The sequence below is a fragment of the Oncorhynchus gorbuscha genome, linkage group LG08, assembly GCF_021184085.1.
Source record: "Oncorhynchus gorbuscha isolate QuinsamMale2020 ecotype Even-year linkage group LG08, OgorEven_v1.0, whole genome shotgun sequence".
NCBI lineage: Eukaryota > Metazoa > Chordata > Actinopteri > Salmoniformes > Salmonidae > Oncorhynchus > Oncorhynchus gorbuscha.
Genome location: NC_060180.1, coordinates 12,634,458 through 12,648,241, shown reverse-complemented (window position 1 = coordinate 12,648,241; position 13,784 = coordinate 12,634,458). Strand labels below are relative to the sequence as shown.

The 13,784-nt window shown below is 44.0% G+C and overlaps 1 protein-coding gene across 15 annotated transcripts in view; it reads right to left on the bottom strand.

The window, feature by feature from the left end:
* Window positions 1–5,742: 5,742 nt before the first annotated feature.
* ccser2a (coiled-coil serine-rich protein 2a) overlaps window positions 5,743–13,784 on the bottom strand; it is a 64,069-nt gene continuing 56,027 nt past the window's right edge. For 5 of the 15 annotated variants that reach the window (XM_046358541.1, XM_046358544.1, XM_046358542.1 and 2 more), the window contains 2 exons: window positions 11,656–11,740; window positions 9,220–10,229 (listed from right to left, as the gene is read on the bottom strand). In XM_046358541.1, coding sequence (XP_046214497.1) covers window positions 10,108–10,229; window positions 11,656–11,740 — 207 coding nt within the window. In that variant the 3' untranslated portion in view covers window positions 9,220–10,107. Of the gene's footprint in view, window positions 8,281–9,219; window positions 10,230–11,655; window positions 11,741–12,824; window positions 13,201–13,784 lie in introns of those variants that run through there. The other 10 variants (XM_046358545.1, XM_046358547.1, XM_046358550.1 and 7 more) reach the window with 5 other exon arrangements.

Below are 13,784 nucleotides of genomic sequence, written 5' to 3'. Positions count from 1 at the left end.
CTGTAGTTTGTTATTCTGTAGTTTGTTAGTGAAATATTACAACCTTTTGACATTTTAGTCATTTAGCAGATGCTCTTAGCAGCACGTCTGGTCCTCAAATGTACATGGAGGGCCAATGTCAATAACTTGCATGTCAGTCTCCTGGTTGGGAGTTGAGGAGAGATGAACTGCGTCACTGCTGGTCTTTGTAAGAAGTAGTGACATGCTGAAAGTATCTAATTGTCTGTTCAAACAGTTAACATACAGCTAAAAAAACATACATACCCCACAAGACATGCAATCAGGGTCTCTTCACAGTACCCAAGACCAGAAGAGAGTCTGGAAGAAGCACAGCACTGTATAGAGACCTCAAACTCAACTATGGACATCACAGTATTTTTCTCCATTGTTCCCTTCTAACCAGGGACTGGTTTAGACACGGGACACCAGGTGTGTGCAATTAATTATCAGGTAGGACAGAAAACCAGCAGACTCCAAACCTCAAACGGTAAGAGTTGAATACCCCTGATATATTCAGCAATGACTACATGGAATTCTCTTCCAGGTAACTCAGGCTAGCAATAAAATCTGTTTAAAAAACAGATAAAACAAAACCTCAAGAAACAACACAGACTTTAGAGACACACACCCACATACATTATTATTATTATTATTATTCATTTTTCTTTATGTTCTCTTTCATCTTAAAATAGTGCTAGTGTTCTTTAGTCGTAGTATTTTTAGTAAAATTCAGTGGCGACACGGCATTCATTTGAGCCCCACCTGTTAAGCTAAAAAAAAGATATATACACATGAAATACTTTATTTAAATTTAAGAAATGGTGCCTGTTTTGCATTTATTTAGGAATTAATACATGTCACATATCAGTTTGCAAACAATGTATAAAAAAAAAATAAAGGCGCATGCAAACATTGTCTCTTTTTTACTTTCTTGAGTAAAGCAGCTCCAAAATGCAGGTGTTTCAGCCTAGCTCAGTGCTTTCTGTGGTTGTAGGGCAGCCAGTGGAAAATACAGGATGTCGGGGTTGGTAATGTTCTCTAGCTGTGATTGGCTCCGTGTTCTGTCACTCGTGGGGACACTACGTCACGGCAAAATCTATGGGGAGAGCTCGAAAATTCAAGTCCCTTTGGTGCTGCCATAGAGTTGTATTAGAAGTGCCCATCCAAAAAGGCTCAAGGTCATTGGCCACAGATAAAATCAAATCACATTATATCTACTGTAGTTTTGATTGGACTGATCATGTCAACATCATACTTTCAAAATCTTAGCTAGCAAGCTAGCAGTTATCATCATGAATCAAGTTGACAATATACTGGCAAAGCCTTTTCAATATGAAAAGAAATGAAGAGAAATTATAGATAAAACGTATCAGGGCTCATTGGCTATTGGACATAAACATTATACAACAAGATGGAAATCGCAAATTCAACAATGCGTTTTGAAGGAATCAGTGGCTTACTGCAAGCATTAGTGGAGTGGGTGTGTGATCCAAGTCTGAGTTTAAGGGTCTCTTTTCCTACAAGAGCACAAAACGTGGAGGCTACATTTAAAGCTGTCTTTGAAAAGCCAGTCTTAATTAAAGGGGCATTGTTGTATTTTGAGACAGTTTTGAATATGCAAATAAGCCAATAGGCAGATGGGTATTGTCAAATTTTCTGTATGGTAAAAATAATAAATTATATTTTGTAAAGTGGTTTCTTGCATCATACAACACAATACAATGCAATTTACAGTAACCTATTTGACCCATGGTGTCACAGACCAAGTAAATAATCATAAATTCATGTCAAGCCCTTCATAATGTAAAAACGTTTTTAAGTCTCATGCAATGTAGGCCTGCATTGAACACCACCTATAGGCTTTATCATAGAAATCAAAGCTATTTCCATGTGAAAATGTTCTAGGATTTGTTACACTGGTTTGGTTGGTAGGCCTACACTATGCTCAAACAGTCACAATAGCCTATTGGCTACTGTTGAAAACTGTAAGGGTACAGCCTCAGTGTCCACTGTAAACGCGCACCGGAAGTTGCACAAATGTCAAGTTTCCGCTCACAAGACCTAAAATGTATCATTGGTCGTGTTGTTCTTTAGTCATAGTGTTCTTAGTTAAGATTTGTGTTGCTGTTCCTGTCCATTAGAGAGCTAATTTTGTCATGCGCTGTTTTGTGTGGACCCCAGGAAGAATAGCTGCTGCTTCTTCTACAGCTAATGGGGATCTGAATAAAATAATTGTAAAAAATCCTAAATCTTATCCAGAGCAACTTAGTTAGGACTTGAGCAATTCAGAAAACAAGACACAGTAGTTTCAGCACAATCTCCATTTATTCCATCGACAAAACTCATACAGTAGGGGCACAACACATCAGGAAAACCATAGATCTGTTGCCATCATAGACAGAGGACTCATCTTTGTATCTGTGCCATTTTAGCTTCATTTAACTAGACAACAAATTCATATTTACAATGACAGCCTACCCCAGACAAACTTTAACCCGGGACAACTGTGTGCCGCCCTATGGAACTCCCAATCACGGCCGGTTGTGAATCAAAGCAGGGTATGTAGTGATACCACTAGCACAGTGCCTTAGACCTCTGCACCACTCGGGAGCACTAGCATCTGTTACATGAGCAGCGCCATTGAGGCCGTCTCCATTTTATTGTAGTCAATTTTCTTCACGATTGGCTGATCCCTCCTGATGACCCAGTTAGACATGGACTACAACAGGGTCACCGGGTGGGATCAACCAATGAAGTTGTAAGTCCCACCCAGTTGATGACATTAAAATGGAGCTACAGTACCCATGCTAATATGGCCTATATTTCTCTATGGTTGCCGTCACCCTAGACAAAGTTGGCTCTAGAATCATTCTTCCTCCTAGTATTACATTAATAAATACCACTTGACATCCATATATCTGGCATATCAGGTCTGAATCAGTTGATGAAAAGGCCTGGATGAAAACAAGCAACAGACAACAATGGCCCACAATAACAGGGTTTGAAGCTGCCTGCTTTAAAGCATGAATAAGTGCAATCCTGCACAACAACAACTAGACATCTTTCACTGCTTGACCTGAGGTAAATGACTCCAAAACAGACTTGGCAAGTTTGATACAGTCTTTATTGCTGTCTCACATAACCTCCAGGGGAGACAAACAGAGAAAGGAAAACAAGAAAAAATCCAGTCAAATCTTTAACAAATCTCCAGTTTAGTGTTCCTTCAGTCTCAACTGTCATTTAAAGTGCATCGCTGATTAGCTTACAAAAAAAAAAATCCACTTGCATATAGGTAAACCACAGTTGTTAGGCATATAGCGTTGCTTCAATATCAGTATCTATATTGGTTAATATAGCTGTTGTTTCTTACAATATTGCACGTTATGCAATGGGATAATGTATTACAGCAGGATGGGTGGATAGGTGATTTGACATGAAATACAGAAACAAGAAATGCTACGCATTGAAGATAGACAAATACCCCTCACAACGGTTGTAACGGATGTACACGGTTGTACACTTTAGTAACTAAGTAAGTAATCAGCAAATGAGTTAACTGGTGTGTAAACATCTAGTGGTTTATGTGTAAGTAGTGGAGAAACAGGAGGGAACTCTAGTCCTGTTGCATTAACAGTGTAGGTAGATTTACAAACATTACTTAACCCCCATTTTGTTAGAAATGTGATCAGAGTAAGCCCAAAGCCTTGACAGACAGCCAAACAGCAGTGGACAACCCTATCCTAAACTGAACCTGCACAATTGCATCAAATATGTAATCTTTAACAACAGCTACAAACAAGTAAAGTATAATATCCTAATGATGATAGGCAGGCAGCTATGTTCCATTAACTAACACGATGAACAAGGCTTGCTAGTTTTGCCACTAAAGAGAAAGTATTAGAAATGGCTAATTAATTAATTCCTCTTGTTTTGTTGTGTAACCGATGTGAAATGGCTAGCTAGTTTGCAGTGGTGCGCGCTAATAGCGTTTCAATCAGTGACTTCACTTGCTCTAAGACATTGAAGTAGTGGTTCGCCTTGCTCTACAAGGACCGTGACTTTTGTGGCGCGATGGGTACCGATGCTTCGTGAGTGACTGTGGTTGATGTGTGCAGAGGGTCCCTGGTTCGAACCCGGGTCGGGGCTAGGGGATGGACTAAAGTTACACTAAGTTACAGTTGCAGTGTGGGCTCTTTGTTCTGGTTTAGCTAGCTCAGGGGTCTCCGGCAATTTATAACATGAGATCTACTTTTAAAAATGCTGCGAGTTACTCATTTATTTGCTTACTTTTTTCTGTTGTTTCACTCAGACAATTACAATTACTTATTGAAAAACAACAACATTGGATGTTCAGAGTCCATGTCAATGCATAAATCACATCAAAATAAAAATGTTACGGTCTTGAAAAAAATAACAAATGTATACATTTGAGTGTGATTCCCCTTTAATTCAAGTGTACACCTAGCAAGAGACGAATGTGTTTGGCTAGCGATTTATCTGTTTAGGCCTAGTGTACATCATGGCAGAGTACGGGATGCGAGATCGACCTGTTGGACCCCCGAGATAGTTATACTCCTGCTTTAGAATAATTGATGAAAGCTATTGATTGGCTGATGGAAAGAACAGCATTACCCTTTCTCCCTGGCTTTATTTATGTGGCCTGTGGGCACATACTGTACACCTGACACACACACACACACCCAGTGAAAACACTGCCAGATTGGTGTATCTAGAGACTCACACACATCCTCCCTTCTCACTAAAAACCAAGGTCCTATTGATTTCTCTGTTTGGAATTACCAAGCAGTATTGACTGACAGGTCCGGATGGCATGGGACATCTCACCATGGCAAACACAAATATTCTCTCTCCCACAAAACAGACAGACACACACACACACACACAGTCCTGTCATCACCTGGGCTCAGCTCAGTCCCCAAGGACCACACTGGCACCCATCTTGTCTTGCTGTAGGGGACAGATGGATCAATGTCCCTATGAGAACTTTCCAGAAGTGTGTGTGTCTCTCAGTCAGTCAGATTTATACTAAATAAAAAACAAGACACCGTTGACCATCTAGCTAACTGTAATAAATTACTTGAAACAACACTACTGTGTACATTGATTTGAATTTATGGACAGCGCCAAAGTGGTGAGAGTATTTGGTGTGTGTGTGTGTGTGTGTGTGTGTGTGTGTGTGTGTGTGTGTGTGTGTGTGTGTGTGTGTGTGTGTGTGTGTGTGTGTGTGTGTGTGTGTGTGTGTGTGTGTGTGTGTGTGTGTGTGTGTGTGATGTGTGTTATGTGTGTGTGTTTCATGTGTGCATGGTATTAATCGGTACTGTAAAACAGAGAGTGCCAGAGGCATTAACTTACAGCCATAGCCCACATTCATGGAAGCTGCCATAGTCTGTCAGAAACTGTTAAACACACTCTCCATGTCTGGATGCATCCAAACGTTAACCACTATTCTGAAGAGGAGATAAACATAACCCTCAAATCCTCAAACTGACCTTCGCCCTAAACTCAAAATACAATAAACACTGATGTTGATCTCAGAGGAAAGGGAGAGCACCCACACAGACACACATCACCTTACATACTCATAGAGGTGGAATAGGACGTCAAGATGAACTGTGGTTTATTCAGGAGAATTCTGTTTATGTTTGAGCCTCTTTCTTTGAATGATTCTTCATTCAATCCACTTCCCTGTTTGAGCAGAAAGCTCCACTCCTTACCCCCCCCCCCCCCCCCCCCGCTTTTTTTCTGTCATTCTATGTTTGCCCTCTGGGGGAAATGTAACATTGCTGATGTCATGGAAGACCATGGTCAAACCATGTTCTGCTGTTACAGAGGAAGGACCCAAGTGAGTGTGAGTAGAGTTGACCGGAGCATTCTGTACAGTCTTGGCATTCTTAAAGAAAACACACAAGTGAGATTACCAAATAAAAAAATATGAATGTTTGTCATATATATAGAAATAATGACTATGTGCAATGAAAGGTTGCTAAGTAAGTAACTGGACAATTTATGAAGGAGATTTGTCAGTTAGAAACAGTCCCTCCACGTATCTCAGTCATAACCATGAGGCTGTGGAAGAGGAGAGATGTTATACAGTATAGTATACAATATGTTTCATGATGTGAACTCTTCAATGGATCTTTGGCTTGGGGAGGCGTGACAGGATGGGGGGAACCAGGACTCTAGCTCTGAGAAGTCCCAGGTCTAACATTTCCAGACTAGGAGGCCTGGTGCTCTCGAGGTCCCTCCTGACCCCCAGCGTACGGGGCTGAGCAAGCACACCGTGGCCCAGGGAGGGGCCCACTGCCTGGGGACCAGAATTGAAGCAGGATAGACCCCTGGAGGGAGGCGGCAGCTGCTTGGTCCTGTGGTTGGCCAGCAGTCCTACAGAGCTTGATCGGAGAAGAGAGCCATTAGTGTACCTCTGAGGCAGAGCTGGGACAGACACACGCTTGTGGAGGCGAGGCCGCTGCAGGATGCGAGGGCAGCCAGGGCCCTCTGGAGAGGCTCGCTGCCCCCCGTCTGGCCTGGACAGCGCTCCTGTTGCTGGGCTGCTGGCTGCAGGGAGCCCCTGGGTAGGGCTGGGGGTGGTCCCAGGCCCTTCTCTGTCATTGATGTTGAGCTGGGTGCTGAGTAGCACACTCAACTCGTCTGGGTTGGGCACTGGGGGAGTGTCGACACCCCTGGCCGGGCTTCTAGCAGGGCGGTTAGAGTCTGTGCAAGGGGACCCATCTCCCCTGCTCCTCCTTCTCTGGGGGTCACTGTGGCCCTCGGTGAGGGCTGTTTTTACTAGTCTTTCCTGGGTGAGGTGCTCGTGGTGGCTGGGGCTGGAAGGCTGTAGTATTTGAAGCTATGGAAGAAAAACGAAAAACATACACATTATTATCAATTCACCAGTAGTGAGTTATCCTTCTTAAAGGTCTATAATTGATGAAGATGTTCATTTACAATGTAAATGTATTCTATCTACAATTTCAGGTGAGGTTTCCCCATTCACTTTTTCAATTCATTCTTGGAACAAAAACTTGCCCTTAAAATGGGTGAAAACTGTAGACTGTGGACAGCGAGCCAAGATTCTTTGCCCTGAGGACTTGTTTGTACTCTCTAACAATCAGTGAGAGTAGTAGTAGCAGTAGTCAAACAGTGGTCCTCCCACCCACCTAGCACAGGCCAGTGCATCAGACAAACAGCAGATCTAACACTGGGTAGAGTCAGGGAAGAGCACAGCTGGCTGCTAGTTGTGGGTCCTGAGTTCAGGGTGACCTATCAGTTAGTATGTGGTACGAGATTATTCTCCTGTCGGGAGAGAACCAGGCTGGAGCAAGGAAAGGCCATGGTTAGAGCAGGGTTTTGAGGGCAACCACACTCCACTCTTCTTTACCCTGTGGTGATATCCAGGGAGAGGGGAATGAAGGCTTGATGTTGTGGTGGTCGGGGTTGTGTCTCTCAGACAGCCTGAGGGTCATACATCAACCAGATGTCTGTAGACATAAAACAGACTGGTACACTAACTGGTCTGTGGGCTTATATACATCCTAGTAAAAGGTGGCTGCTGGGAGGAGCTATAGGAGGACTGGCTCATTGTAGTGACTGGAATGGAATACATGGAACGGAGCCAAACAAGCGGTTTCCATATGTTTGATACCGTTCCATGTATTCCATTCCAGCCATTACAATGAGCCAGTCCTCCCATAGCTCCTTCCACCAGCCTCCTCTGCTCCTAGTCCTTAACAAGTTCATGCTTTCAAGTCCTTTATTGTCTGTGAACCTGCAGTCAATAAAAAGGGACTATCTTGTGATGATCATCCTCCTAAATCCTACAAATCCTTAGGAGGCTGCAATCTTTATGATCTAGCAAGAGTCAGTACTCTAGTTGTGCTCCAGGGCCCTGTGTCAGGGTGGGGCTGGGTTGGGCAGTCAATTCAGGAAGTGATTTGAATTTAAAATCAGAAGAAAAAAACGTGCTTCTACCTTTCAGTTTATTGAGAAGTCATTAAAAACAAGTATCCTATTTCGATTATTGAATTGTATTGTTGGTTTACTTCCTGAATTGACTGCCTACAAACTGAATTGAGCCCAACCCTGCTCTGTGTGAATCCCTCCTAAGCCAAAGGGAACATACTTATGATGGCCCTGGTCTGGCCAAGGCAGTCCGCCTCAAACATCCAACAGGAGACCAGGGAGGCGTCTGTTCCAGCAGTAACCTGACAGAGGCAATGGGATGACTAGGCCCACAGCTCCACCTGGTGGTCATCTCCCATACTACATCAATCAGATATGGTAAACATCATGATCGTCTTTGGTGATTATGCTTTTTATTAGATTACCATGAGTACCTCCTGCCTGCAATTAATTTTTGATAACATTCTAGACATTGACAAGCACAACCACCAAAAAGAACAAATGTAACAAAATACATTACATCAAAAGTATGTGGACACCTCTTGTCGAACATCTCATTCCAAAATCTTGGGCATTAAAATATGGAGTTGCAAGAGCATTAGTGAGGTTGGGCACTTATGTTGAGCAATTAGGCCTGGCTCGCAGTCGGTGTTCCAAATGTGTTCGATGGGGTTGAGGTCAGGGCTCTGTGCAGACCAGTCAAGTTCTTCCACACCAACTGTCGACAAATCATTAATGTATGGACCTCGCTTTGTGCCAGGGGCATTGTCATGCGGAAACAGGAAAGGGTCTTCCCCAAACTGTTTCCACAAAGTTGGAAGAACAGAATCATCTAGAATGCCATTGTATGCTGTAGCATTAAGATTTCCCTTCACTGGAACTAAGGGGCCAAGCCCGAACAATAAAAAATAAGCCCCAGACCATTATTCCTCCTCCACTAATCTTTACAGTTGGCACTATGCATTGGGGAATGTAGCGTTCTCCTGGCATCACCAAACCCAGATTCGTCCGACTGCCAGATGGTGAGGTGTGATTCATCACTCTAGAAAGCATGTTTCCATTGCTCCAGAGTGCAATGGCTCAACACCACTCCAGCTGACGCTTGGCATTGCGTGTGGTGATCTTAGGCTTGTGGGTGGCTGCTCGGCCATGGAAACCTATTTCATGAAGCTCCCGACGAAACAGTTCCTGTGCTGACGTTGCTTCCTGAGGCAAAAAATTGACCGACTGACTTGTTGGAATGGTGGCATCCTATGATGGTGCCACGTTGAAAGTCACTGAGCTCTTTCGTAAGGCCATTCTACTGCCAATGTTTGTTTATGGAGATTGCATGTTTGTGTGCTCAAATTTTATACATCTGTCAGCAACGGGTGTGGCTGAAATAGCCAAATCCACTCATTTGAAGGGGTGTCCACATACTTTTGCTGATATATTGTATGTATGAAAAAATAGCACACCATATTGAAATCTAAAGCAGAAATGTGTAATTAAATGAGAAATCGAGTGAACAGTTTTCTATCCCACAGGAGTGGCCAGTGTATAAATAAGAGGTTCTACGTCTGTGATTTTGAGTGGAATGTCTATGAAGTACAATAGGACATCCCTTTATAACACCATTTACAAGTATCTGCCCGGGCTATCAAACCAGTCTCAACAACCCATCCCACTGTGTCAATAAAACTACAGTGATTTAAGCATAATGAGTGCAGAAGGACCTAGATATTGTGGAATTGAAAAATTATACTAATTTATCTCCCTGGAAATCCCCCTATTATAACCCTCTGAATATTGCCAATGATGATCATTATCTATTTCAGCTCTAGTTTAGTGCACAATCGTATATTGGTTGCTGCGAAAATAGTGGCAATTTCAATTTTGTCTATATTACACTGCTCAGATTAGAGCCAATGATACAGGGGGAGAGAAGCCTGATTGCTTTCATTTGTCGACTGCTGGCTTAGCTAAACTGTTTGTGATTACATAGTGGGACAGCGAAAGCTGACAACAGCGATAATGGGGCTTCAAATACATGTGGCCGTGTTCAGGAGTTGTACTTTTTTTTTGAAAGCCAATTTAAAAATACAGTAGATGTTTATTGATGCATGCATTATCATTTAACAGAGCAATGCAGGCCCAGCAGGAAGACAAGGTAGACTCCAAACTCAACCCAAGGCATGCAGATGCACATCAACATTGCATGCTTTCATTGTGCCACGTCATGCTACGCCAGCGTGCAGGGCCCAGGGTGATGGTTAGATGGTTACTGTACCACGCTTTGTCAGTGATGTAATGCACAACGTGCTCCATTCCTTGCCAAAGACATTATGGGAGAGGCAGAGGGAGAGAAAGAACATTGACATGGTATTCCCAGAGAGAGAGAGAGGCTGAGGGAGAGAAAGAACATTGACAAGGTATTCCCAGAGAGAGAGAGGCAGAGGGAGAGAAAGAACATTGACAAGGTATTCCCAGAGAGAGAGAGAGAGAGAGGGAGAGAGAGAGGCAGAGAAAGAACATTGACAAGGTATTGAGAGAGAGAGAGAGAGAGAGAGAGAGAGAGAGAGAGAGAGAGAGAGAGAGAGAGAGAGAGAGAGAGAGAGAGAGAGCGAGAGAGAGAAAGATGGGATGAGAGAGAGAGAGAGAGAGAGAGAGAGAGAGGGAGAGCGAGAGAGAGAGAGAAAGATGGGATGAGAGAGAGATCGATAGACAGATGAGAAAAACGAGCAGAAGGCAGACTGAGAGGGGAGAGACACACACAGGATTAAAACAGGGTTAAGATAGTAAGGTAGCTGAAAAGGAGCACTTGAGTGATGACATCTTCACTGGCATCCACATTTTCGCAGACAAATACCTTAACCAATAATCACTCCATCATGATGACTCAGTGTCCCATTCAGGCACAGAAAAAGACAGACATACCCACATTACACCTGAATTCAAGGGTTAAATGGTTAATTGCAAACAAGCTCAATCCAGTGCATTTGGCTACAACACATTAAAACAGCTCCCTCTTTCATCTCTCTCCCTCTTTCTCACTCACAGTCTGTGTTGACACGGTACGAGGTAGACGGCAAACCGGATGTCGTTGTTTTCAATAAGAGCATGACGGTCAATGCCATTGAGGTTACTGAAATCACCATAGCAACGCATTCCATCGTGCTCGTTTGCTTTTGCCGTCACAGTCTTTCTTGCTTTCTTGTCCCGCTATGCCGACTGGTATAACTGTTTTTGCGTCCCTCATCTAAACGCAGGATAATATCGTGTGTGGACTCATAACTCTGTCAATGCACCCCTTTGATTGTCCAGTGGGATTGCCACATTATGTTTGTCAATCCTAATACAAGAGCAGCCAATAGACTGCCCCAGACTGTGGAAACGCACCCTTCTTCGGAGTCTTGACTCCCTGTCACTGAACTCATCCAAGCATTAGCTAGTCTTGTTCCTTTACACTAGGGTGTCTGATAACGATCCAAGTCAATTTACTAAAACTATTCGTTGCGTTTGCTCACTCAACCTTGCTACCAACTGATTTCCCCAAACACACAGGTGACTGAACTGAACACCACTCACCCTCCTAACTGAATTCAAGTGTTAATGGGTAGATCATATTAAAGGAAGAAAGTAATGATAGAGAGAAACATGTCAAGGGGGGCAGACACATGGGATAATTGAGGGGAGCAGAGAAGGAGACAGAAGGGTAAGTGAGAGGGTCAGAGGGGGGTTGGGTTAGTGACTCACTCTGTCTGCGCTGGGGCATGCTGGTGCGGGGCGGCCCCTGGTACTGGCTCTGCCAGGGGGAGAGGAAGGGGGCGGGCAGCACACCCTGCACAGAGAAAAGACAAAGGAGGCGTGACATACACTGACACACACAGAGCGACTGAAACTGACACGCACACTGACACTCACTGACACACACTGACAGTCACACACACTAACACACATTGACTGACACACATTGACTGACACACACTGACAGTCACACACACTAACACACACACTGACACACATTGACTGACACACATTGACTGACTCACATTGACACTGACTGACATTGACACTGAATGACACACACACTGACACTGAATGACACTCACACTGACACTCACACTGACTGACACACACACTGACACACACTGACTGTCACACACACTAACACATACACTGACACACATTGACTGACACATTGACTGACACACATTGACTGACACACACTGACTGAAACTAACACACACTGACACTGACTGAAACTGACACACACGGACATGACTGAAACTGACACGCACACTGACACTGACTGAAACTGACACACACACTGGCACTGACTGAAACTGACACACACGGACACTGACTGAAACTGACACACACGGACATGACTGAAACTGACACGCACACTGACACTGACTGAAACTGACACACACACGGACACTGACTGAAACTGACACACATGGACACTGACTGAAACTGACAAACACGGACACTGACTGAAACTGACACACATGGACACTGACTGAAACTGACACACACGGACACTGACTGAAACTGACACACATGGACACTGACTGAAACTGACAAACACGGACACTGACACTGACTGAAACTGACACACACTGACACTGACTGAAACTGACACACATGGACACTGACTGAAACTGACACACACTGACACTGACTGAAACTGACACACACTGACACTGACTGAAACTGACACACATGGACACTGACTGAAACTGACACCCACACTGACACTGACTGAAACTGACACGCACTGACCGAAACTGACACACACCGACTGAAACTAACACACACTGACACTGACTGAAACTGACACACACTGACACTGACTGAAACTGACACACAAACTGACTGAAACACACACTGACTGAAACTGACACCCAAACTGACTGAAACTGACACACACACTGACTAAAACTGACACACAGACTGAAACTGACACACACACACTGACTGAAACTGACACACACTGACACTGACAGACACTGTTTTCTCCACAAGACATCCAGCCATGTTATGAGCGATTGTGTGAGTAGGAAGCATTACGTCGACGAGCATGAAAAAACACACACCCTGTCAACATCCTAACGTTAGTGGCATGACGTTTCAACTTTGTAAAGACCATCTACAAAAGTAAGAAAGGTAGAGTCACATATTGTAAAGCCAGTCACCCTGTCGCAGAACTAGTGCCTAATTTGACTTCTCATTTCCAGGTGAAGGGGTGCAGGGAGGAAGAAGGAAGGGTTATCAATCCAATCTCTCCATTTCACTCTGCAGCCAGGGACAGAAATCAATGTCAGTCAGCAGACATCAAGTAGCCCGAATCAATTGTACCCCACTGTTCCTCCCACCGCTACCACCAAGACCACATCGCTCACTCTGTCTGTTATTTGTCTCCTCTTACATCCTCACGCTCTGTTTCCCTGCTCTAGGATGTCAATGCAAAAACATAACACTTTTGAAAGGCATACAAGTTCAAATGCATGTTGTACTTATGTGAACCTCTCTCCAATACTTCCTTTATTTTCACTCGGTGTCTCTCTCACTCGCTCCTTCTCACAGTTACGTTTAGCACTGAATAATCAGACAGAATGTTTGTCTGTGTGTGAGGGCGAATGCCTGTCCTCAATAACCGCCCCAATCCCACCTGAAGAGTCCCAAACTGGGCATAAAAGTAAAAGCATTCTGGGTAAAAGAGGAGTGGAGGGGCGGCCGCAGGCGCTACGTTAACCAGAGATGACAGTCAACAGGTTCTCCTGACTGTTTGGGGCCGCCTCTTAAATTGCTCAAATCTCCTCAAGCCGAGAGGGACATATATGCATCTAGGGTGAAAGAGATTGGACTCCCTGGGGGGC